We start from the raw sequence: 25,963 nt of genomic DNA, 5'->3' as shown, positions 1-25,963 counted from the left end.
CTTTCCAATTCTCTAGCTTCCCACTAATCTTTGCTGAATTATATGCTCTGTCATTTGCTTTTATGTTGCCTTTGATTTCCCTTGTCAGCCACGCCTATGTCATCCTGCCTTTAGAATAATTCCTGGAGTATATCTATCTTGAGAATTGCTCTCAACAACTCCAGCTATTGCTGCTCTGTGGTCATCCCTGCTAGTGTCCCTTATAATCAACTTCGGCCCACTCCTCTCTCATGCCTCTGTAATTCCCTTTACTCCATTGTAATACTGATACATCTGTCTGTAGGTTCTCTCTCTCTCAAATTGCAGGGTGAATTTTATCGTGTGATCACGGCCTTCTAAGGGTTCTTTTACCTTAATTCCCTAAACAAATCTGGCTCGTTAGAGAACACCTAATCCAGAGTAGTTGATCTGGATCTCAACTACAAGCTGCTCTAAAAAGCCATCTCCTAGGTATTCTCAGATTTTCTCTCTTGGGATCTGATATCAGCACCAACCTGATTTTCTCAATCAACCTGCATATTGAAATCCCCCATGACTATCGTGAAATTATCCTTTTGACATGCATTTTCTATCTCATTGTAATTTGCAGCCCACATCCTGGCTACTGTTTGGAGGCCTGTATATAACTCTAATCAGGGTATTTTTACCCTTGCAGTTCATTAACTCTACCTACAACGACTCTGCATCTTTTGATCTTGTGTCACCTCTTTCCAAAGATTTGATTTCATTTTTTACCAACACAGCCACGCCATAAACTCTGCCTACCAACCTGCCCTTTAGATATAATGTGTATTTATGCTTCTGATAAATAGATCTGACTACAGAGATAGTTTTCAGTAGTGCATACTCATGGCTTTTTGATTTACAAGTTTGGTGTATGAATTCAATGTGTAAATTTATTTAATGCTAGATAGCCTTGGTCATAATTTATCATGGTATAGATGAATATCAAGATCTGGTTGAATGCTTCTTGGATGTATACCAGACAACTGTGAGCTATGTCTGCAGAGTCTATACTTCAGTTTAATCAACATCATTTGCTGGTCAATGTAACTTTTTAAGAAGTTGCCTTTTATGAAGTGCCTTTGTACCAGCTAAACAACGAGAGCATCCTAGCAATTGACCAGCAACATTTCTTCCACTAATGTTGGAATCCCATTATTCTGAGATACATGAAGTTTGAAATTAAACTGATAGTTGATTTTTTTTTAAAGTCAGTTTTTCTCTTCTGACTATAAATATTTGTTTTGATCCTTCCTCTTGGCAATTAAGTTGAGTGTCACTGGGGGTTTTTTTAACCCCAGAAGAAGCTTTTTCTTTTAATACCATGACTAATTAAATTGTTTGATATCTTCATTTTGTTTGAAAAAGCTCTGCACTCTTACACTGAAAGTTTTGTAGCATATATTCAATTCTAGAAATCAAACCTTTTGGATAAAATAGAAAGATTATGGCCAATGTCATACTTTGCCTTCTAAACATGAAACAGGAATTTCTAGTACATCAGGAGAAAGATTAGGTCCTTCAAGCTAAATATCTGATGAATATCAAAATTGGTTTTAATCTCAATTCCAATTTCATGTCCAACAGTGGTAACCATTCAGTTATTTGCACATCAATAATCTGTCCCTGTCTTTTAAAATAGCCAAAGAATACTCCAACTGCCTTCAAAGGAAGAAGGTCTTATAACAAGTAACAAGTCAATGCGATGTTTGTTTTAACTTTTTAAAAAATATCCTGGATTTGGGGAAAATCACATTGAGTTAGAGAATAGCAAATGTAACTCTCTTACTCAAAAGGCCAGAGACCACATGAAAATAGGAGCTGGTATAGACCACTCTGCCCCACTAGATCAATATGATCATGACTGATCTGCACAGAACACAACACTTATGGGTCAGTTTCCTCATATACTTCCTTGCCTTGATCATTCAGATATTTATGTTCACCTTACATGCATCAAATGATCTAGCCTTTACCACTCTTAGTGACAGATAGTTCCAGAGATCTACTACCCTCTGAAAGAAATTTCCATACACCTGTTTAAATAACCTTAAATTTGAAGCATGTACATGACACACAAATGAAAAGAAACAAAGCAGGAAGTTGGATACTATAGGCCAGTTAATTTAACAATTGTCAGGGAAAATTTTAGAAGCTACTATTAGAGGTGATGTACTATGATACTTAAGGTTCAAGAAAATCAGGAAAATTCTGTGTGAAAGAGAAATCCTTTTTGACTATACACTCAGTGGCCACTTTTATTAGGTGTATCCTACTTTAATATGCTTGTGGTCTTTTGCTGTAGCCCATCCATTTCAAGGTTCAGCATGTGCATTCAGAGATGCTCTTCTGCACACCACTGTTGTAGCGTGTGGTTATTTGAGTTACTGTTGCTTTCCTCTCAGCTTGAGCCAGTCTGGTTGGTGTCCTCTAAACTTTCTCATTAACAATGCATTTTCATCCACAGTACTGCCACTCACCAGATATTTGCCTGCTTTTTGTGCCATTCTCTAAACTCTAGTGACTTGTGCTTGAAAATTCCCAAAGATCAGCAGTTTCTGAGATACTCAAACCGCTTGCCTGGCACGCAGCAATCCTATGGTCAAAGTCACTTGGATCACATTTCTTCCTCATTCTGATATTTGGTCTTGACAACAGCTGGACTTCTTGACCATATCTCCATGCTTTTATGCATTGGCTGATTGGATATTAGTGTTAACGAGCAGATTTACCGAGTAATGTGAAAAATGTGTGTAATTTGGAGCAATGTATTCTGTGAAAACAGAAGATCAGTGGATATACTTGTGGATTTTTTGAAAACTGCTCATTGAATGGGTTATGGCAGAAAATAAGGCTTGTAATAGAGGTGGTTACATACTGGCATTAATAGGAGATTGATCTTCCAACAGGAAAAATGAGATATGGGCATAAATGATTCATCATTTGGAATGATGTAACAATGTCACAATGATTGTTGCTGTGCCGTCTGCTTTACATTTTGTACATTTAGGAAAGGCTTTGATAATGCTGCTAAATTTCCTGTTGTCATACCACCGGTTACCATCAGGCCTTGAATAAAAGGGATAAATACACTCACTTGCCCTGTCATTGAAATGCTCCTACAACCAATAATTTCACTTTGACTGTTTATCTCATTATCTTGATATCATTATTTACTGCTATTGATTTTAATTTGCATTTGCACAGTTTGTTGTCTTCTGCCCTCCAGTTGTTCATTCATTGATCCTGTTATAGTTGCTATTTTGTAGATTTGCAGAGTGTGCCTATAAGAAAATTAATCTGAGTTGTATATGGTGATATATGTATTTTGATAATAAAATTTATTTCGAGATGAGTAGTGAAGAGCAGAAGGCTAGAAAGCAATTTTGATAGGTTCTCCTTTTGTAGCAGATTTGTGTCTGAAGTATGAAGGCTACAAAGTGAATATAAATATGGTAATTGAGCCTAATGTGCGATTGTCTATTTTGACAATTTTGTCTATTTTTTCAAATGGTGAGAATTTATGGAGTTCTGGTGTACAGGGAATCTTAGGTTCCCCAGTGTAAAATTTGCAAAAGACTTGTATGCAAGCACAGTGAGTAATTAGAAATTTTGATAATATGCTTTATTAGGGAAGTGGAATATTTTGAATTATCAGTTATTTAAGGAATTTAGTGAGACAGCAGCGGTTAAAAATATATATAGGTATGTCTATAGATATACATATAAAGATGTATAGATATATAGATAGAGAGAGATCTCCTTATTTAGGGAAGAATGTTAATGCTTTGGAAGCTGAAAAAAACTAAAACACGGCCCAGAATGAGTGGTTGTCAGGCTAGGTTTGTATCTGCTGGAGTTTACATGAATGACAGGAAACTTGCATGCAAAGGGTCTGAGAGAACTTGACAGGGTGGATATGGAGAAGGGGTTGCCACTCATGAGAGTTTAGAATTAACAGCTTTCCATTTATGATGGGAGGTGAAATGTTTGATTGGGATTTGAAATTCTTTGAAGCCTTGTTCCTCAGTGATGACAAAGCCTATGTTTAAGATAGTGGTAGTTACATTCTTAGTTGGGGCACAACGGTCAAATGGGGGGAAAAAAATGAGAAGTGGCCTATTTCTGCTCTTTAATTCGTACCTTCCAGATCTTTGTGACGCTCTGATAGAAAATTTTGCCTTGTATAGATAACTGCCTATTGTGTAAGTGATTAAAAACAAGAAAATCTGCAGATGCTGGAAATCCAAAGCAACACACAAAATGCTGGAGGAACTCAGCAGGCCACGCAGCATCCATGGAAAAAGCACAGTCGATGTTTCGGGCCGAAACCCTTCAACAGGACTGGAGAAAAAAGCTGAGGAGTAGATTTGAAAGGTGGGGAGGAGAGAGAGAAACACCAAGCGATAATTGAAACCTGGAGGGGGAGGGATGAAGCAAAGAGCTTGGAAGTTGATTGATGAAAGAGACAGAAGGCCATAGAAGAAAGAAAAAAAGGGGTGGGAACCAGAGGGAGGCAATGGGTGGGCAAGGTGATAACTTAAGAGAGGGAAAAGGGGATAGGAAATGGTGAAATGGGGGGAAGGAGGGAAGCATTGCTGTAAGTTTGAGAAATCGATGTTCATACCATCACGTTGGAGGTGTTGTTCTTCCAACCTAAGTGTGGCTTTATCCCGACAGTGAACATATGGAAATGGGTGGCCACTGGGTGATCCTCCTTGTTCTGGTGGACAGAGCGTAGATGCTCAACAAAGCCGTCTGTCTCCCAATCTACATCGGGTCTCAGCAATATAAATGAAAGTGGCTTCCTTTAATACTATGCCTGGTTTGGAGATGGTGGACGAAGAAAGGGGCATCTTGGAGCTCGTTATCTAAATGTTATGAGAATGATCCTGTGAATGAAAAGGTTAACGTATGAGGAGTGCTTGATGACTCTGTCTATACACTGGAGTTTAGATGAAATGCTGGGGGGAGGGGTTATCCCATTGAAATCTACCAAATATTGGAAGGCCTATATAGAGTGGACATGGAGAGGATGTTTTCAGTAGTGGGGAAGTCTACCAGAAGGCATAGTCTCAGAATAGAGGAATGCTCCTTTAAATTGGAGATAAAGGAGGAATTTCTTTAGCCAGTTGGTGGTGAATGTGTGGAATTCATTGCTATAGACAGCTGAGGAGGCCAAGTCATTGGGAATATTTCAAGTGGAGATTAATAGGTTCTTGATTAGTAAGGGCAAGGGTGTTAAGGGGATAAATAAATCAGCCAGATTGAATTGGCAGCACAGACTCGACGGTCCGGATGGCCTGATTTTTTCCCCTATGTCTTACAGCCTTATTGCTGAATTTGTGGCCAGTAAACAGTTGAGGGGGACTGAGTGCATGTTTCAGTGTAAAATGGTCTATTACTCAAGTGAACATTTTTGTTACTAGTGTTATGTAGCTGATTAATTCAGAGCTTGTTTTAACAGCTTTTGGACTCCTTTGGATGTTTTGCAGCACACCTTGTTTTAACAACTGTATTGCCATGGTTTGATTCCTAAAGAACAAGCAGTTGCAACAAAGTCTTGCAGTCAAATAGTGACATGATCTGTTGCCTTTGTACTTCTGTACTAATCACTTTAAGCTTTGCGTAATAGTGACTCTCATGATTTTGCTATGGTGGTGTGTCAATAACATTGATTGTCCTGAAGAAGTTGCTAGGATTACAGGTGTTGGGAATGTTCATTGCATGCCACATAGGTACAGAAATTGCAGTCTTTTGCAAGACCCTACCCTTCCTGCACAGGAAAGGGGTGATTCCATTTCCTAGCTGTGACAATATTGTGCAATCGTCTTGGGGCATCTCCAAACCTTTATTTTATAATGAAGAGTAGGTTATTGATGAAACTGCCAAAGAACTTGAGGTCCAGGATGCTGACTGAACAAATAATCTGCAGAGTCTGAGGCTGAGAAGTTTAATTTTCAGTGGCCTCATTGATCTTCCTTTGTGCATGGTTCCATCTGCTGGAAAACTTCACAGGTCAGATTTATCCTGCCTTTTGTGGACTGGTCTAATTTGGGAAATCTTCCATATAGGGAAGATGCAGAAATTGCAGGTATTAATTGAAGTATTTGGGTAGTAGTGCAGCTCATCTCAGGTGCAGCTTTTCAGTTTTTAAAATTGGGGTGTTATCTGGTCCCGTAGCCTTTGCTTTATCCAAGGTGTTTTCCCCATTCTTTTTAACTTGGAGTGAATTGGGTTGGTTGAAATAAGAATTGCAAAGATCTTGAGAGACTCCATAGTTGGTCATTAGGCACTAATCATTTTGCAAATGCTTCAGCCATTGGCGTACACTGTCATTTTCTTAGTTGCCACCTAGTAGCTGTTTAATTTCTCTCCTCCATTCTCATCTAGTGGGACAGGATTGAACAGCTTTCCTGTGATCAGTTGATTGTGGGAGCATCTATCTTTGCAAAGCTGCGTTCAGTAGTTAATGTTTTTCCAGGGTAGCAGTTCACTTGTGGGTGTACTTGGTTTCTGCTCCCACAAGAGTACATTGCATAATGCTTGGCCTGAAGCTGTGCAGAAAAAGCCAACCAGTAAGGAATATTCTAAATTAGGAGATTACACATGATGGTTAAATATTTTTTTTTACTGATGGCCAATTGCCTTTTTGCCATGGTTGCAGCTGCTAGTTCTGTTCTGACTTTATCTTAACTTAGCATGATGGAACGTGTCCTTAGTATAAAAATGGGTTTTGTCTCCACAAAGACTGATAAGCAATTCACGAAGACTGTAATGGAGAGATGCTTATGTCTGATGCTGTTTAGTGATGTTGACCTTTGTGTTGATTCTCTCGTCAGTGGTTGCACACTAAGCCTGGCAAGTATGTTTTGTATGATTGAATCATTGATTCTGCTTCTGACTCACTTGGTCTTGATTGATGTTGTGGAATATCTCATTTAAAATCGGCAAATAACATAGACAAGATAGAATAAGTCTTTAATGTGTACAGTTTCAGAGTTGGTTTCACCTTTTGGCCTGGATAAATTTCTTGACCATTCCTTGGAGTCAAACAAGCCACATCATCATCGCAGTACAATAAAAATTCTTTCCTGAAATCAAAGACCACACCCATCTATATCAGGTGAACATGAGATGTCCATAATATTAATTAAAATGGAACAAAAGACTAAAGAGCAGGAGGATAGCCAGATACCCATAATAAAATGGTGTGTGTGAGGTGGGGGAAGAGAAGAAGAGGATACCAGGATATCAGGTTAGTAGGTTTGATCTTGTTTTGCAGTCAATTCACTTCATGTTGTCAGAAGAGCACATAATATCATAATTACTTCTTGCTAATTGTTCTAGTTGTGAAATTTGACCTTGGTTGCTGTTCTGAGGTATTGCCTCATCATCCAGAGAACAGAATTGATCTGTATTGTAGTTTGAATATTGCTAGTTGGAGAATCATTCTTTTCTGTCTTGTGCTTTTTATGCATCTGTCCAACTAAATCAACAAGCTTTAAGGGCATTGCAAATTGTGCCAAACACTAAACATTGTGAGTGACCAGAAATTTGTAGTACAGTGCTGATTGCTGTAACAATAAGGAATACAGTGTTAAAACAGCAATGATTGCCATCAATACTGTGTATGATACATAATACATAAAGGTTTACTTTAAGTATTTTTCAATGTTTGCACTTAGGCAGCCATAAAAATCAGTGATACATTAGGAACTAATGGGGAAAATGATGAGTTTAATTTAGGATTGGGACCAGAGGAGGTTGCAAAACGGGGGACTTAGAAGTGCTTGGCTTTCATAAAGCCACTACAGTGATGGATTATAGCTAGTTAATTGCTTTTGATGTGTAGTTTGTATTACCTTGTTAGCAAATGCGGCATCAATTTTTGCTAAGTGTTCCAGAAAAGTTAGTGAATGAAATGATTAGGCAATTTATTCTTGTATTTAAAGAAAATATTTCATAAACATTGGAACAACCTGTTATTTTGAGAAAACTTAATAGCCTGCAAAATCCTCATTCAAGGTTAATATCACTGCCTGTATAGCAGTATCAGTATTCATAAAAAGACCAGTATAACTTCTGTTCTAGTCCTAAACTGATGCTTGAACACAGACTTTGGAGATAGTTCTATACATAGACTAGGATACTGTTTAAATTATTAATGAAAGTTGAAAAATATCCAGAGAGTTACAAATAGAAATGAATATCCATTTTTAAAATATTTTGTTTAAGCTCACTAAACTAAAGCTTGGTTGAAATTTTTGTAAAACTGGATGACGTTAGAAGTCAAATTATTTTCAAAGAGCTTAGTAGTGGAAGGCTCTGCCAATATTTGATTGCTGTAGCATTATAGAGTACTGGTTAGTGTGTGATTTTTGAATGTTTATTAGATATTGATTGGAAATGTGGCAGTAAGAAGTGAAGATGTGAACATATTTGGATATTTTCATGAGATACTGTAATTGTATCTCAGAATCAATCAACTTTGCATTCTTGTGTTCATACAAATTTGTAAATGTAAGATCTGTTGTTAGCCCGTATAGTTGTTGAATGTAGAATGTCTAATCTTGAATATCACACAGGGCCTAATGTGCTAGGTCTTAATAGCAATGGTAAAGTGATTCCTTTTAAATAATCTTAGTGATTTGTACACAAGGTACCATTTTTAGGTGTATTTTTTTTTAAACGTCCTAATCACTAATTCTGCAATAGATTTAAAGATTTTTCCATGAGTTGATTTGCTTAAAGCAGCAAATGAATAATAACTTAAGCAAAGTTATACTTGGGTAGATGGTGACTGGTTATTCTTTCCTTAGTTTAATGGATGATGCATTTCTTCACTGTACAGAGAAGCTGATTAGAGTAGAAATACTGTGATTTTTTTTATTTCATAGGAAAGCGAGCAACTTTTATCAGTTAGCCACTCCTTGAATTGACTGGCTTACAAGGTGCTTAAAAGTCAACCATAATCCAGGGGGGTTTGAACCATGTACAGGCTAGTTGCAAAGCTGCAATCATTCATGGATTTTCTTTAAATTCGGTTTAATGAAGTAAACATTAACCTGCTGCAGAGAAATTTTAACTCCGCTTCTGGATCATTGTTGTAGGGCTTTAGATTACTGTTTCAGTTTAAGTGAGAAGTTGGGAAAAATTCCTTTTGCTTTAAGTGGGCAGATTCCGCTGTTGAAACACAAATGCTGGTTTAATCTGAGATCATTAGATTGTTGTGAATTTAGGTGTATGACCCAAAGTAGATAAAGAAGATGCCAGCCATCATAGGAGAGGTAAAGTGGACTAGTTGCATTCTTATGTCCCTATGAATGAAGCTCCAGACCTTTCAGCTTTGCATCAGAAAGGTTAATTTGCAGTAAATAAAATGACTTAAATAGTGGAATCAAGTATCTGAAGTCGTATTGTTTATTTCTGTGAAGCAGATAAGCTCTGCCTAAATTCATATTAAGATAATGAAGACAATGAAGCTGAGAACTGATCGCATCGGAGGCTCTCAGTTTACAAATGTCTTAAATTACTGTCCCAATTATTTGTAGTGGAAAATAGTATGATTTTTTTGTAAATTCTGGCCTAGGTTGCACTTTCTATTATTAAACCCCTCCCCCCAACATTAGTAAAATGTACATCATCTTTTTGTTCTGAATTGATTGTTTTAAGAATAGAATTCTGTCTTCAGGAATGTTCGGAATCAGCTTGAGGTATTCTGTAATTTCATTTGTCATTTCTCTTTTCCTCAATTCCTCTTTAATTATTTTCTGCTGTGGCAATGGACTTTGAAGTTCATTAACAAGAAAAAAATCTGCAGATGCTGGAAATCTGAGCAACAAACAGAAAGTGCTGGAGCAACTCAGCAGATCAAGCTGCATCTATGGAAAATAGTACAATTGAAGTTTCGGGCTGAAACCCTTTGGCAAGACTGGAGGAAAAAAACTCGAGGAGTAGATTTGAAAGTTGGGGAGGGGGGAGAGAAATGCCAGGCAATAGGTGAAACTTGGAGGGGGAGGGATGAAGCAAAGAGCTAGGAAGTTGATTGGTGAAAGAGACGGAGGCCATGGAAGGAAGAAAAAAGCAAGAGGGAGGAGAACTAGAGGGAGCTGATGGTCAGGCAAGGAGATAACATGAGAGAGGGACAAGGGGATTGGAAATAGTGAGGGGAGAGGATGGGGGCCATTACTGGAAGTTTGAGAAATCGATGTTCATGCCATCAGGTTGGAGGCTACCCAAATGGAATATAAGGTGTTGTTCCTCCAACCTAAGTGTGGCCTTATCCTGACAGTAGAGGAGGCCATGGATGGATCAGAATGGAAAGTGGAATTAAAATGGGTGGCCACTGGGAGATCCCACTTGTTCTGGCGGAGGGGCGCAGATGCTCGACGAAGCGGTCTCTCAATCTATGTCGGGTCTCACTGATATACAAGAGGCCACACTGGAGCACCGAATACAGTATATGACCCCCAACAGACTCGCAGGTGAAGTGTCGCCTCACCTGGAAAGACTGTTTGGGGCCCTGAATGGTAGTGAAGGAGGAGGTGTAGGGGCAAGTGCAGTCTTGTTCCGCTTGCAAGTATAAGTGCCAGGAGGGAGATCAGTGGGGAGGGATGAATGGACAAGGGAGTTGCATAGGAAGGGATCCCTGCAGACTCTCTGTCTTTATCTCCAGAGACAGCTTATCCACCGATGTCTATTATAAACCAACACAGCTACCTGGATTATACTTCATCCCACCCTGCTACTTGTAAAAACACCATCCCCTTCTCACAATTCCTTTGTCTCTGCCGGAATTGCTGTCAGGATGAGGCTTTTCATTCTAGAACGAAGGAGATGTCCTCCTTTTTCAAAGGAAGAGGCTTTCTTTACTCCATCAGTGCTGCCCTCAACCGCATCGCTTCCATTTCACACACATCTGCTATTAACCCATCCTCCCACCATGCTACCAGGGATAGGGTTCCACTTGTCCTCCCACTTTCTGTTTTCCATAAGGATTGCTCCCTACATGACTCCCTTGTCCATTTGTTTCTCCCTCCTGGCACTTATCCTTGCAAATGGAACAAGTGCAACACCTGCCCATACACCACTACACTTGTGAGTCTGTTGGTGTCATGTCCTGTGTTCAGTACTCCCATTGTGGCCTTTTGTATGTCCTTGAGAACCGATGTAGATTGGGAGACTACTTCGTCAAGCATCTGCGCCCCTGCACCAGAACAAGTGGGATCTCCCAGTGGCCACCCATTTTAATTCCACTTCCCATTCCTATTCTGATATCCCCATCCATGGCCTGCTCCACTGTCAGGGTAAGGCACACTTAGGTTAGAGGAACAATACTTCGTATTCCATTTGGGTAGCCTCCAACCTGATGGCATGAACATTGATTTCTCAGACTTCCAGTAATGCTTAGCCCCCGACCCCCCCCCAACCCCGTCATCATTTCTGATCCCTTTGTCCCTCTCTCATATTATCTCCTTCCCTGCCGATTACCTCTCTCTGGTGCTCCTTGCCCCCCCCCCCTTTCTTCTATGGCCTTCTGTCTCTTTCACCAATCAACTTCCTAGCTCTTTGCTTCATCCCTCCCTTCCAAGTTTCACCTATCGCCTGGTGTTTCTCTCTCCCCTCCTCCCATCTTTCAAATCTATTCCTAACCTTTTTTTCCTCCAGTCCTGCCAAATGGTTTTGGCCCGAAACTTTGATTGTACTTTTTCCCATAGTTGCTGCCTGGCCTGCTGAGTTCCTCCAGCATTTTGTGTTTGAAACTCATTCTCTGGTTGTATCTCCACATTTGTTATATTTTGCTGTCACATTGAAAAGCCGTAACACCAACGTTTTACTATCTTTTCAAAGTCAGGTTTATTATTACTGGCATGTGACATGAAATTTGTTAACTTAGCAGCAGCAGTTCAATGCAATACGTAATATAGAACAGAAAAAAAAATTAAAAATAATAGTAAGTAAATCAATTACAGTATACATATTAAATAGACTAAAAAATGTGCAAAAATCAGAAACACTATATTTTTTTAAAAAGTGAGGTAGTGTCCAAAGGTTCAATGTCCATTAAGAAATTGGATGGCAGAAGCTGTTCCTGAATTGCTGAGTGTGAGTCTTCAGGCTTCTGTACCTCCTACCTGATGGTAACGGTGAAAAAAGGGCATGCTCGGGGAGCTGGAGATCCTTAATAATGAATGCTGCGTTTCTGAAACACTGCTCCCTGAAGATGTCCTGGGTACTTTGTTGGCTAGTACCCAAGCTGGAGCTGATTAGATTTACAACCCTCTGCAGCAGCTTTCAATTCTGTGCAGTAGCAACCCCCTGCCCCCCCCCCCCCCCCCACCATACCAGACAGTGACTCAGCCTGTCAGAAAGCTCTCCACGGTAGAGTTTTTGAGTGTATTTGTTGACATGACAAATGTTTTCAAACTCCTAATGAAGTATAGCTACTGACTCGGTTTCTTTATAACTACGTTTATATGTTGGGACCAGGTTAGATCCTCAGAGATCTTGATTCCCAGGAACTTGAAACTGCACACCCTCTCCACTTCTGATCGCTCTGAGGATTGGTATGTGTCCCTTTGTCTTACCCTTCCTGAAGTCCACAATCAGCTCTTTCGTCTTACTGATGTTGAGTGCCAGGTTGTTGCTGTGGCACCACTCCACTAGTTGGCATATCTCACTCCTGTACATCCTCTTGTCTCCACCTGAGATTCTACCAACAATGGTCGTATCATTAGCAAATTTATAGATGGTATTTGATCTATGCCTAGCGACACAGTCATGTTTATATAGAGACGGGCTAAACACACATCCCTCAGGTATGACAGTGTTGATCGTCAGTGAGGAGGAGATGTTATCACCAATCCACACAGGTTATGGTCTTCCAGTTAGGAAGTCGAGGATTCTGTATCTTATCATTCCTAAGTATCAGTTACACCATTCTTGCAGTAAATTCATGATAAATTCACAAACAAAATCATTTGCAGCTTTTTGCATTGGGCATTTTACTTTTGTTCAGGTTTCTCCAGTGTCTGAGGTTTGAAATGTTTAGTATCAAATATCCTTTTTTTAAGTAATATTTTCTCATTGCAATATAAATGAAGTAATTGGTAAAGTGCTTTCTATTTACCAGGTTATTCAGAAAGCAAAGTCTTTGTGTTTTTACTCTACAACAGGATGTACCATTTTAATTGATTTAAAGCTGGGAAAGTATTTTTCAAATTGTGAATACAGTTTTAAGGTAGGTAGGGAATATGGCAGCCAATTTGTTCATAGTTATCTCCTACAAGTGGATTTTTTAAATTGATTTTCAAAATGGTACTGTGGAATCTTTCTCAAAGTATTTCTTTCCCAAGAGTGAAGATTGCTTCACTTTTGTGTGTCTTAGGCACCAAAAATGATGGATTTATGGGAAGCATTTGCTTAGTTTTGTGCAACTCACTATTATTCAGGCCGACCCTATATCTGGTAGCTGGTGCTCCCTCCTATGCCAGCAAGAGCAGAGAGAAACACATCCCAATTTGTTAAGTTTCCCCAATCAGTTGGTGATTTTTGCCTCTGGCTCCTGTTGGTTTGCCATTTGTGACTGCAAGAACTACACGAACAGCACAGAGAGGGTGATCTCCATGACCAGCCACTCAGCTAATCTGTTAACTCTTGAAGAAATCACAGAACTTGCCTTGCTAATGATACAGAAGGAACCATTCTGGGACTATGCCACTCTACATAATTCAGATTAAGATTAATTTATCATGTATACATTGAAAAATACAGTGAAATGTATTGTTTGTGTTAGTCAACACAACCTAAGAATGTGCTGGGGACAGCTCATAAGTATCGCCGCACATTGCAGTGCCAGCATACATGCCCACAATGTTCAGCAGAACGATACAAAACGCAATGAGCAAATCAACAACAGCAAAACAAGCCCATTTTCTCCCACTCACCTACAGACAGTTCTCCAATCCCAGGGCAGGCTGCCATGACTCCAGCAGACTTGTGGACAAAGGGCTTCTGACTTCCCTAGTGTACTTCAGACTTGTGAACCCAGATCTTTGGCTATCAGGTTTCGACCTCTGGACTTGCAATCAACCGTCAGATTTCAATCTTTGGTATTGACTCTGGTATTAGTTGATGACAAGACCCTGAACTCTAGACCTCAAACTCCAGACTTGCCAGCTCCTGTGCACCCTGGATGACTAGCTGACCAAGTGGGCCATCACCCCTCATCCTCGCGTGTCCTTGTGCACAGCACTTGATTTTACATGGGTGGGATATAGCTGGCAAAGTTGACCATTGTAACCACCCCCAATTCCCAAAAGCAAAGTGCTCTATCAGGGACTCTAACTTTAACCAGCTACGGTGATCAGCATGCTGAGGTCATATCAGGGCCGTGAAATCAGCCCAAATCCAAACATGAATTCCTGAAAAGATAGGCAACTGACAGACCAGCTGTCTTGGATTGGGTCCATGGCCAGGTTGTGGTTGTTGTGTCTTGACTGAGACTGTAAAGGACTGTTTGGAGTGGAACAAGTGAACAGACACCGGCCAAACAGGTGGCTGAGAAAAAAAATCTTGTAATTCAGGCTGAGGGAGAGCATCACTGTCCCTATTGGGCAGAAGGGCAATGAGTCCACTCCAGTTCAGTAATGTTGGAGCTATTGTTAGCTACAGTTGTAAGAGCTGTCATGGACTTGCCATTTTTCCAGTGAGTATATGCATGAAATATGGTCCAAATATGCAGGAACTGAATGAGATGACATAAAACTTGGAACCCCAAGAAATGATAGTTCCTTCGAATGTCTTTTTTGTACATCTGTCCCAGGGTTAATATTATAATATTAGAATTTATCTCTCAAAGAACTCTATCTTGGACCCCGGTCTTTTGGTTGACCCTTTTGCATCCACCCATTAGAAAAGATAGATGGTGCCTGCCCACAATCTTTTGTTTCTGGATGTGCAGACCTGGATAACCTAATATTTCTGCTGAAGAGGTGTTTCAGGATGTAGAATGAGTTCCAAGCAATGAGTGGCCTTAGGGTGCCATATGGCTGAGGCCTTACCGTGGAGCCACTGTCAGAAATTTCATTGTTTCTTAGATTCAGAGATTTTAAATATTTGAGGAGTCTGATGTGAAATGACCTTCTGCTTGTCTCAGATACAATTCAATCTATTTTTTCCTGGCTGTTTCCCATTATCTTCAGTTCCTCAAAAGTCCCAGAAACCATCTATTCCACAGATTCGCAGCCCTGGAAGTGTTTTTTTAAAAGTCCTCATCTTTGTTTTAAATGCTTAGTCCAAGATTGTACACCATCAAATTCTACAAACCCCATTTCCAGAAAAGTTGGGATATTTTCCAAAATGCAATAAAGGTAAAAATCTGTGATATGTTAATTCATGTGAGCCTTTATTTAACTGACAAAAGTACAAAGAAAAGATTTTCAATAGTTTTACTGACCAACTTAATTGTATTTTGTAAATATACACAAATTTAGAATTTGATGGCTGCAACACACTCAACATAAGTTGGGACAGAGGCATGTTTACCATTGTGTTACATCACCTTTCCTTTTAATAACACTTTTTAATCGTTTTGGAACTGAGGATACTAATTGCAGTAGATTTGCAATTGGAAATTTTTTCTATTCTTGCTTGATATAAGACTTCAGCTGCTCAACAGTCCGTGGTCTCCGTTGTCTGATTCTCCTCTTCATAATGTGTCATACATTTTCAGTAGGAGATAGATCTGGACTGGCAGCAGGCCAGTCAAGCACACACACCCTGTGTCTACAAAGCCACGCTGTTGTAGCCTGTGCAGAATGTGGTCTGGCATTGTCCTGCTGAAATAAGCATGGATGTCCCAGGAAGAGACGTCACCTTGATGGCAACATATGTCTCTCTAAAATCCTAATAAACGCCTCAGAGTCAATGGTACCTTCACATACATGCAACTCACCCATGCCATGGGCACTGATGTACCCCCATACCATCACAGATGCTGGTTTTTGCACCTTTCACTGGTAATAATCAGGATGGTCATTTTCATCTTTGGCACGGAGAACTCGACGCCCATTTTTTCCAAAACTAGCTGAAATGTGGACTCATCTGACCACAGCACATGGTTCCACAGTCTTTCGGTCCATCTGAGATGAGCTTGGGCCCAGAGAACTCGCCGGCGTTTCTGCATAGAGTTGATGTATGGCTTCCTCCTTGCGTAATGCAGTTTCAAGTTGCATTTCTGGATGCAGTGACGGACTGTATTAAGTGACAATGGTTTTCAGAAGTACTCCCAAGCCCAGGTGGCTGTAATTGTCACAGTAGCATGATGGTTTCTTAGGCAGTGCCACTTGAGAGCTCAAAGATCACGCGCATTCAACAGTGGTTTCCGACCTTGCCCTTTACGCACTGAGATGTCTCTGAATTCTCTGAATCTTTTCACAATATTATGTACTGTAGATGTTGAAAAACCTAAATTCTCTGCAATCTTGTGTTGGGAAATGTTCCTTTTGAACTAACAATTCTCTCATGAATTTTGGCACAAAGGGGTGAGCCATGACCCATCCTTGCTTGCAAAGACTGAGCCTTTGATGGACGCTACTTTTATACCCAGTCATGATACCTCACCTGCTACCAATTAGCCTGCTTAATGTGGAGTCTTCCAAACCCGTGTTACTTGAATATTCTGTGCACCTTTCAATCTTATTTTAACTCTGTCCCAACTTTTGTTGATTGTGTTGCAGCCATCAAATTCTAAATTTGTGTATATTTACAAAATACAATTAAGTTGGTCAGTAAAACTATTGAAAATCTGTTCTTTGTACTTTTGCCAGTTAAATAAAGGTTCACGTGAATTAACATCACAGATATTTGTTTTTATTGTGTTTTGGAAAATATCCCAACTTTTCCGGAAATGGGTTTGTACATTACTCCAAAGAAAATTTTCTGTTCACATCTCTTTTATTAGTCTCTTCTGAAGAGTGATATTTCCCCCCCCCAAAAAAAAATCACCATATAATCCAAAAACTATAAAGGTAATGCAGTGGGGCATTTTTAAGAGTTATATTTATGATATTGCAGCCTGATTTGATGCATAACTGGTGAATTTAATATCTGACCGAATATATCTTATTAAAGAATATCCAGTAGAAAAGGTGCCTTTCCAACTTGCCACTGAGAGAATGAAATGTAATGACCAGTAGGGAAAGAACTGAAAACAAAACGATTGACTGGATAATTTGACTACTGCTAACTATTTGGCATCAGGATATCTGTGGCTTCCAAGTTGACAGAATGGGATAATGGTTCCCATAAGTAACGAGCTTGTGAATATTTATCATGCTAACTGCTTTCAAGAGATGGAAGGAATCCACTTGGATACTGGATGATCCATAATTTTGCTGTGGAATTGCAGGAGAAATGAATGGATTTTGGAAGGGGGCAAGCAGAATGAGGGCTGAACAACAAGTTGCATTTTGTGCTCTTCTCGTCATTGAATACTGGATAGATGGTGGTTCAGAGTTTTGAATGGCAACAAATTAGTACACGGGCTTTCTCTGATTGTATTAATAGTCCCAGGTGGTTTGTTAGAAATCACAGCCTTTTTAAAAAGCATAAAGATGTGGCTTTCCATTGAGCTTCGGCACCATAGATCAAAATGTTTTGAAAGTGCCAGCGACTCAGGTTCAGTTTTGCTGCTGTCTGTAAGGGGTTTGTATTTTTCCCCAGTGACCCTGTAGGATCCTCGGGTGCTCCAGTTTCCTCCCACGTTCCAAAGACGCATGGCTTAGAAAGTTATTTGGTCACATAGATATAACTGGGTGGCACAGCTTCATGTAGCTGAAAGGGCCTTTTACTACGCTTTATATCTAAATGAAGTTGTCAAAGATTATTTGTCTCTGATGAACTGTTTAAAACCATACTCATTGACTCCAAACTCATTCGTTATTCTTGTTCCTTGCAATATAGCTTTACATTGAGAGCAAAATCTCAGAATCAAATTTATTATCACTTGCATGTGTCATGAAATTTGTTTTGTGGCAGCAGTACCGTACAAGGGATAAGTTACAATATAAAATAGTGCAAAGGACAAATAGCGAGGTATGTTCATGGACTGTTCAGAAATTTGCAGAGGGAAAGAAACTGCTTCTGCTTTTGTAGCTCCTTTCTGGCAGTATGGCGAGAGGACATATAGTTGGTGAGAGTCCTTAATGATGGATGCCACCCTACAGGCATTAAAGGTCAATGCCCAGTGCATCAGCAGAGTGGATAAATCTTAATGTAAACTTTTGGCATTTTAACATAACCCAGGACACTAAATTAATTTAGAGGTTGTGGGCATTGCCAGAAATGCCAACATTTATTACTTAAGGAGTTAATTGCATTGGTTATGATTATCAATATAGTCAACTCAGTATCTGCTTCCAAGGTATAGAGACAAATGGAATGCATATTTCAAAATAAAATTGACCTTAAATTCTTGTTTAAGGACATTGCTAGTGTTTTAAATATTTGCCCTGTCAATTATTTATGTCAATGTAACTTCAGTTACGTCATTCATTTGATGAATAAATCTTGGATACAGCTGAATGTTTGTGTTTCACCCCTTCTAGCAAGATGAAGAAAATGAGCAAGAGATACCAATTACGTGCCTTGTTAAAGAAGGCTGTGAAAAGGCGGACCCTACGCAGTTTGAGATACTTAAAGTTCTGGGGCAAGGATCCTTTGGAAAGGTAAAGGAATTAAAATTAACCTGAAAATATTTAATGTACAAATAGTATTAAAGATGTGGAATCATCCCTCTAAATTTTCTTGTTTATACAGTATTCTGTAATTCTTTCAATATTCAATAATTGTATTATTTTTTCCTCAATAGAAAAGACGATTTGCTCTATTATTAATAAATTAGTGATTTTTCTCCTTGCCAGTCTTTCATAAAAGTCCATTAATACCACCCCTTCCCCACAGTGAATTCATCTGAAATGAAGCTATAATTTGCAGTTGCTGATCAACCTACCAGTACGTCTTTTGGATAAGGGAAGAGCAGAACAGGCAGGGGAAGCCCATCCAGTCATGGGGAACCTGCAAATTCTGCAAACAGCAATGGAGGTCAAAATTAAAGCTGGGTTACTAAAGGTTTTTTTTTTCACCTGTACTGTCTGCTGAAACGCTGCTGAGTTAGCTTTCAAGATTAACTGTTGAGAGATCATCATTTGGTCAGCTAACAAGTATTTGCTTAACAAGTAAAAACTGTGGGTTTAATGATTAGTAGTGTCTTGTGGGGAGTTGAACTTAGGCATGAAGTTAGAGAAGTGAAGCAGTAGATAATTCCACCTTTCATTAGATATTCAACAAAGCCTTGATTTTTAATATTTTCACCCTTAATTCAACATGACATAAGTTAAGGAAATATGGGGAATAAAACACATTTGCACTAAACCTGGCTTGAGGTGCTAGTTGAGAAATCATTAAAGTCTTTTCTGTTTAAAGACTCCAAATTGTGAAAGCCTAAATAAAGAATACAATTTGAATGATTGGGTAATGAAAAGCTCAAAGCTTTATTGATGAAAAATGGCACCCAAAAGTTAAAATGAGCATAAAAGAGAAATATTAATTGCTTGAAATGTTAATATATTTATCTGAATTTTGGTTTTGCTGCTTCTGTTTTGAAAAATGTTTTCAAGTGACATTTCGCTGAAGATTATGTATCGCTGAAGCGGAACTTTCAGGGGTGCCACAAGTTGTTTGGATGTGTAATGCTGTCCTTATCAGTAATTTTGACATTGGAGGTTGGATGAATGAACAAACAAGTCCTGTTGAAGGGTCTTGACCTGAAATGTCAACTGTACTGTTTTCCATAGATTCTGCTTGGCTTGCTGAGTTCCTCCAACATTTTGTGTGTTGCTTGGATTTCAAGCATCTGCAGATTTTCTCTTGTTTGAGAGTCTTGTGCATGACTTTGTGCTAATCTAACTCTAACATATTTATAATAGTGATAGCATCTCTGACGTCTTACAACTCATTTGTATTATTTTTGGTCAGTTTTATCACAAATGGAATTTATTCTCAAACTATATGCTTGTTTGGCAGTAATTCTAATCTTAAAATAACCACACTCCGCAAATGAATTTTGCAAGAGCTCATGCAAAAAAAAAATTAGAGATACAGCATGGGATAGGTCCTACTAGCCGTGCCACTCAGCAACCCCCAATTTAACCATAGCCTTAATCATAGGACAGTTTACAATGACTAGTTAACCCACTAGCTGGTACATCTTTGGACTGTGTCTGGAAACTGAAGCACCCGGAGTAAACCCATTCATTCCACAGGGAAGACGTACAAATTACTTAAAAAGGACACTGGGGTTGAACTCCGAACTCCACTGTTCCCAGCTGTAATAGGGTTATACTAACCATTACGCTACTGTGAACAGTTAAAGAAGCCTTAACCTCAGCAGGATTCAACCTCCTATCTTAACTGGAGAAATATCATTTTTACCTTGCTGTGGAAGGAAATTCTGAATGATTAAAAATTGTGGGTTTAATAAGGCAGTGATGTATAGATGTTCCATCTGTACTGCCACAGCGGAGCTCAAAATGAGGCTGAGATAAATCATTAAAAGTCAGCAAATGTTGCAGTGGAAAAAAAATAGGAGTTCAGAAACTGTTTAGCACGTAAAGTAAACAAATTATTGAAACAAAAACAATGACCCACTGAGTCCTTCCAGTAGTTTTAAGTGGCATCTGGGTAGGCAGGAGTGGACTGGACTGAGACTGTACAGGAAGATGTCCAATCTATAGAAGTTAGAGGGAGGAGTGAGGCAGAGGCTAGTGTCTGGGCTAGGTGAGGGGCTGTCACTTCTAGTTAGTGCTGCTTTCTAGTAGAAGACAAGCTGGATTGTATTCATCTGTGGCTGCACTAGCTCTTGATGAGGACTGCTGCATGTTTGTTCTTGCAGAAATGTGGCTCCCAGACAACATCCCATGCACCATCAGTCTATAGACCATGACACTCAGGGACCTGAGCTTTTTATTTTTTTATGACTGTGTGTTTTACTGCCATCGTAATTATATGTACTATATGTGCCTTGAGCTGTGGGTGACTGTTGATACCATGGTTTGCACCTTGGCCCTGGAGGAACACTGTTTAATTTGGCTGTACTCGTGTGTAATTGCATGGCAATTAAAACTGAACTTATTCAGTGTGAAAATGTTTACTTAAAAACTCAGGAACATCTGATATTTTACAAATGACAAATATTAGAATATTTTGGCGGACTTTTCTTTGTCTACTTTACAAGACAAATCCATAGGAGTTTTTGAGCATTTTGTATTTCACTCCTTCAGACGAATGTACCATTACACTGCTGGTTTGTAGCCACGGGGTTAAAGAGTGGAGTGGAGGATTAAAGTGACCTGCAATGGGGAACTCTCATTCACTTCCACAGATAGCACCTTATTGTGGACAGTTTGTTTATTGATTTTTCCTTTTGTTTTCTTGGAGTGGAGGATGTGCCCAATAGAACTTGTTGAGCATTTTCCCTGCTTTTCATTTTGTATCTCCTACATTTTTTAGTCTGCTTCCACTCACTTATTGCCAAGATATCTTTGTTTATACATTATCATCATATCCTGGCTTCGTCTTGTAAGAGATCCTTTTCCCACCCTCCCAGCACCATATTCCACTTGGATAGACTATTGCCCAGTAGTATAAATATTGGGAAATTTTCCAATATCCCACTTCCACCAGGTTTGTTCAGCCTTCCCTCTCCTTCCTCCTTCACTTTTACCTAGACTCATCACCCTCCCCCGCTCCCGGTTCCATCTGTCCAAAGTTTTTGAACAGACAAAGAGCATGGGGATAGGACAGACTTTTGTTTCCCTCTCAGTTCTGTTTCTCTTCCTGCAGATATAGCCAGACCCACTGAATATTTCCAGCATTTTCTGTTCTTTCTTTCAGATTTCCAGCATCTATAGGCTCTTTAATTTTACAGTCGGCCCTCCTTATCCGTGGATTCCGCATGCACGGATTCAACCAGCTGCCAATCGGGAAAACCCAGAAGTTCTCTCTCCAGCACTCGTTGTTTGAGCACATACAGACTTTTTTCTTGTCATTATTCCCTAAACAATACAGTATAACAACTATTTACATAGCATTTACGTTGTATTAGGTATTATAAGTAATCTAGAAATGACTTAAAAGTCCAGGCAGTCCCCGGGTTATGAATGAGTTCCATTCCTGAGTCAGTCTTTAAGTCAGATTTGAAGTTGGAACAGCTACATCCGGTATTATTTAGATACCAGTCAATATAGTACTGATAGTCAAACGTTTTTCTTAGTATATAGTACATATTTTACCTTTCTATGCATATAAAACACTTAAGAAACATACGTGTTTCAATAATTAAACCACTGCGTTGCTTAGTAATAATTGTAGCTTTCATCCGGGCAGGGCCTTTCACCTGTTCCATTAAAATTGTTCCGATCGTTGACCGACTGTAGCCTAATGCTTTTCCAATGACTGATGGCGTTTCACCTCTTTCCGATTGCTTTATTACTTCCACCTTATTTTCAATCGTGATCGTGATTATTTTCGTGAACAGAAACATTGCAGATTCAGAGCTGTACTGCCAGGTCCTAATGCCCACTGCACTGAGCATGTTAAATAAGGTCCAGGGTTCCGCTGGGTCCTAAAGACCACCGCAGTGAGCCAGGTTAAATAGGGGACTTGAGCATCTGTGTTGTTTGGTATCCGCGGGGGGTCTCGGAACCAATCCCCCGCGGATAAGGAGGGCCGACTGTATTTGGTTTACATCTTGTGCTATTTTCATTATTCCACTTTGGATGTGGCTTTTCCTGACACTCACCAATGTCCTGTGTCTTTAAAAATCTTAGTCCCAAGAACTTTATTTCCCCGCAGAAACCCATCTCTCTTTTTCATCTAGAAAAATGCCTTTCTGATCAGGTTTTAGTTGATGACTTTGTGGCAACTTTTGTCTAATTATGCCTTCAACTTTGTTTACATTTAAGATGTTATGTGAATGTGTTGGCTAAATTGTGTTTGTTTCCTGCAATTAGGTGTTTCTGGTTAGAAAGACGCAAGGTTGTGATGCTGGGCATCTTTATGCTATGAAGGTGCTTAAAAAAGCTACATTAAAAGGTGATTTTTCATTCTTTTAAATACGACTTCTAAGTGCTTGATGTTCAGAGTGGATCACCCTGTTCGCAATGCTGTAACAAAATATTCTGATGTGATTACCCCCCACACTCCCTGTTTTGAATAAATGTTGTATAGGTCTTCCAGTAAAGTTGAAGCATTACTAACAAGTGAATTGCAGAACTTCTGTGCTTAAAATCCCAGGAATGTGACTAGTTTATTTTAGTATATTTAGTTTACTTTACTAGGTTAGGGCTTGATTCTTTGCATGACATCCCCACAGCCTGTGTTCATGGGGTATATTGTACTTAACTGTCCAACAAGCATAAACCAATAATTTTACAGTCCCTGCCCTGAGTCAGCTTCCTGTGCAGTGCTATACAATGAAAATATTATTTGGCTGGGATTTGACTGCCACTTAAATAATTTGTAGAACTGACTTCTGATCCACCAAGAGCGATAAGGAGATGGGAATAAAAAATGAACTTCACACTTTTAAAATGGTTGGTGTAACAAAACATTACACACTTTTGCTGTGTGCTTTGACAGGACATTTTGCAATGGAAGGGAATAAAACAGATTGTGCAAGAAATAAGGGAGCTTGTGAACATAAATGAAGGAATAAAGAGCATGATAAAATAGTGTATTGACTTAGCACAGGTCCATTGCACAGTCATTCCAGATGTTTTGGGTGGCCAGAGGTAATAATTCAGGCACAAATGAGAACATCCAAAGCCAGTGTTCTCAGTGATAAAGGAAATAGAAGTTAAACTAAAATGAAACACAGGAAACTTGTGATATGCATCAAGGGCAAGATTCTGTTGATAACTTTAAAGACACTGGAAAATGCGAGAACTTAATTCAAAGATAGGCCTGTTAAACAAAGTTGTCATGTTGAGACAGGCATTGTTCAGAGCTTTCCATTTTTTCCCCCAAAAATACCTACAGCTTGTAATCACATCTGAGGTACTGAAGGTGGGTTGCATTGTGCTGTAGGCTGGTGGGGGAAAGTCCATGAACAGAATTGCATTTGAATCTGATGTACCAAATTCAAATTAGTGTTTACTTTTTAATTATTTAATATTCTTACATTTGCCTGTTGTATGAGAATTTATGGTACAAAACTACTGGATAAATAATGGCATTACAAAAGATGAATTGATTTGCTCTTGTAGAATTAAATCTTAAAATTTAAAATAAGCATGCATTGATCAAACATTTAAGATTTTTTTGGGGCTGTAGAGATAGCATCAGAGAATTGGAGAGCTGTCACTATTCAAGAAAGAGAAGGGATAAACAGTGAAGCTGTAACCCAATCAACATAACATTAATTTCTCTTGATATTTGTGACCTTTCATACAGAAAGGCAGAGACCATAGATAATAGGAATGTTTCCATATGCAAGTTGCCCTTTATGTCCCACAAGCAATATCATCACCATTAATATAGGGTCTAAGTCCTAGAAGCACTTGCCTGACAGCATGATAATACTGAGCTGAGTCATGATCTTTGTGTATCTCTGCAATGTAAATATTACTAGCATTTAAATGCTATGAATCAAGTGAAAAAAATGTAATTCAATCAGCATCAGAAAAGACAGCTGAAGTACGTTTTACAAATTTTGCATGTTTAGTATTAATCTGTCAGTACTAATTTAGTGAACAAAATATTTTAATATCAGTGGCACAACATTTGCTGCTCCTAGCAAATTTGCTTATTGAAGCTCTTTCTTCCTTTACACTTTCGTCATAGTAAGAGATCGTGTTCGGACTAAAATGGAACGTGACATCTTGGTTGAAGTGAATCATCCATTTATTGTCAAGTTACACTATGGTGAGTTTTTTTTGTCCTTTAAACTAGACTAATTGCAATATTCTTGAAATATATTGGTGGGAATTGATTAAATGACTAATTATCATTAGATGCTGAAAGTAATTGCATTCTGAAATCTTTCAAAATGAACTTAAAAGTTAAGGTGCTTTCCATTTTTATGACTAATCCTTGGTTATCTAGAATCAGATGTATGAAATATGGCTTATGAGAATATAGAAAAGTGACAAGAAAACTGTATCCCAGCTCTCTCAGTATTTGCAGCTGAGTAGAATATCTAAAGAGTTACTATATCTTTGGCTTAGATTTTTAATGTTGAGGTAATCTAACACAAGACGAATTTCAGTTGGCAGTTGGACTGTGAAACATCAAACTTTGGAAGTTTTCTGTCCAGTGTATTGCTTTGACACTTTGATGGACCTGGCATAACAATCCATAAAGGCTGCAAAGGTGCACTATTTGCACATGGATAACCAGCAGTTATCCAATAAATTTACCAGAAAGTGGTTGGCTGTGTCTATTCATGTGAAAGTATTTTTTTTTTATTTTCATGAAATTCTTGTGGCATTGAAAACTAGGTGACATTTCCAGCATTTGTATTTTTAATTACTGTTGGGTACTGAATTAAAATTCGTATTTAGTCATTTTTATCTTCCAGTGCCACATTTTGATTCCAAGATTTTATTGAAGTATAGCTTGCAGTCCTTATTTAGTTTCTTAGTAAGATTGTTCAGCCTGAGTTTTCTCCATTGGTTATCTTGCTGAGAAACCACCAGGTCTTGTGGCTGTGATATCAGAAAGGTATAACTTGCTGATCAGCTATCTAAAAATCTTTGGGTATCAATAAATGTAATAAATTGTGAGCAACTTGCTTTCATCACTGGCTATAAAGTCCAGTCTATTGTTTATTATACCTTCCTGTCACATTTCCTGTTTCATAGTTGTGACTGCACTTTAAAAATGTTATGACTTTGAG

The 25,963-nt window shown here is 38.9% G+C and overlaps 1 protein-coding gene across 3 annotated transcripts in view; it reads left to right on the top strand.

The window, feature by feature from the left end:
* Positions 1–25,963, top strand: part of LOC140727909 (ribosomal protein S6 kinase alpha-3) — a 109,890-nt gene that overhangs the window by 28,175 nt on the left and 55,752 nt on the right. For all 3 annotated transcript variants that reach the window (XM_073045868.1, XM_073045867.1, XM_073045866.1), the window contains 3 exons: positions 18,615–18,734; positions 23,079–23,160; positions 24,910–24,990. In XM_073045868.1, the coding sequence (XP_072901969.1) occupies positions 18,615–18,734; positions 23,079–23,160; positions 24,910–24,990 (283 nt within the window). The remainder of the gene's footprint in view (positions 1–18,614; positions 18,735–23,078; positions 23,161–24,909; positions 24,991–25,963) is intronic.

The sequence above is a fragment of the Hemitrygon akajei genome, chromosome 5, assembly GCF_048418815.1.
Source record: "Hemitrygon akajei chromosome 5, sHemAka1.3, whole genome shotgun sequence".
Taxonomy (NCBI): domain Eukaryota; kingdom Metazoa; phylum Chordata; class Chondrichthyes; order Myliobatiformes; family Dasyatidae; genus Hemitrygon; species Hemitrygon akajei.
This window is presented reverse-complemented; position numbering and strand designations above follow the sequence as displayed.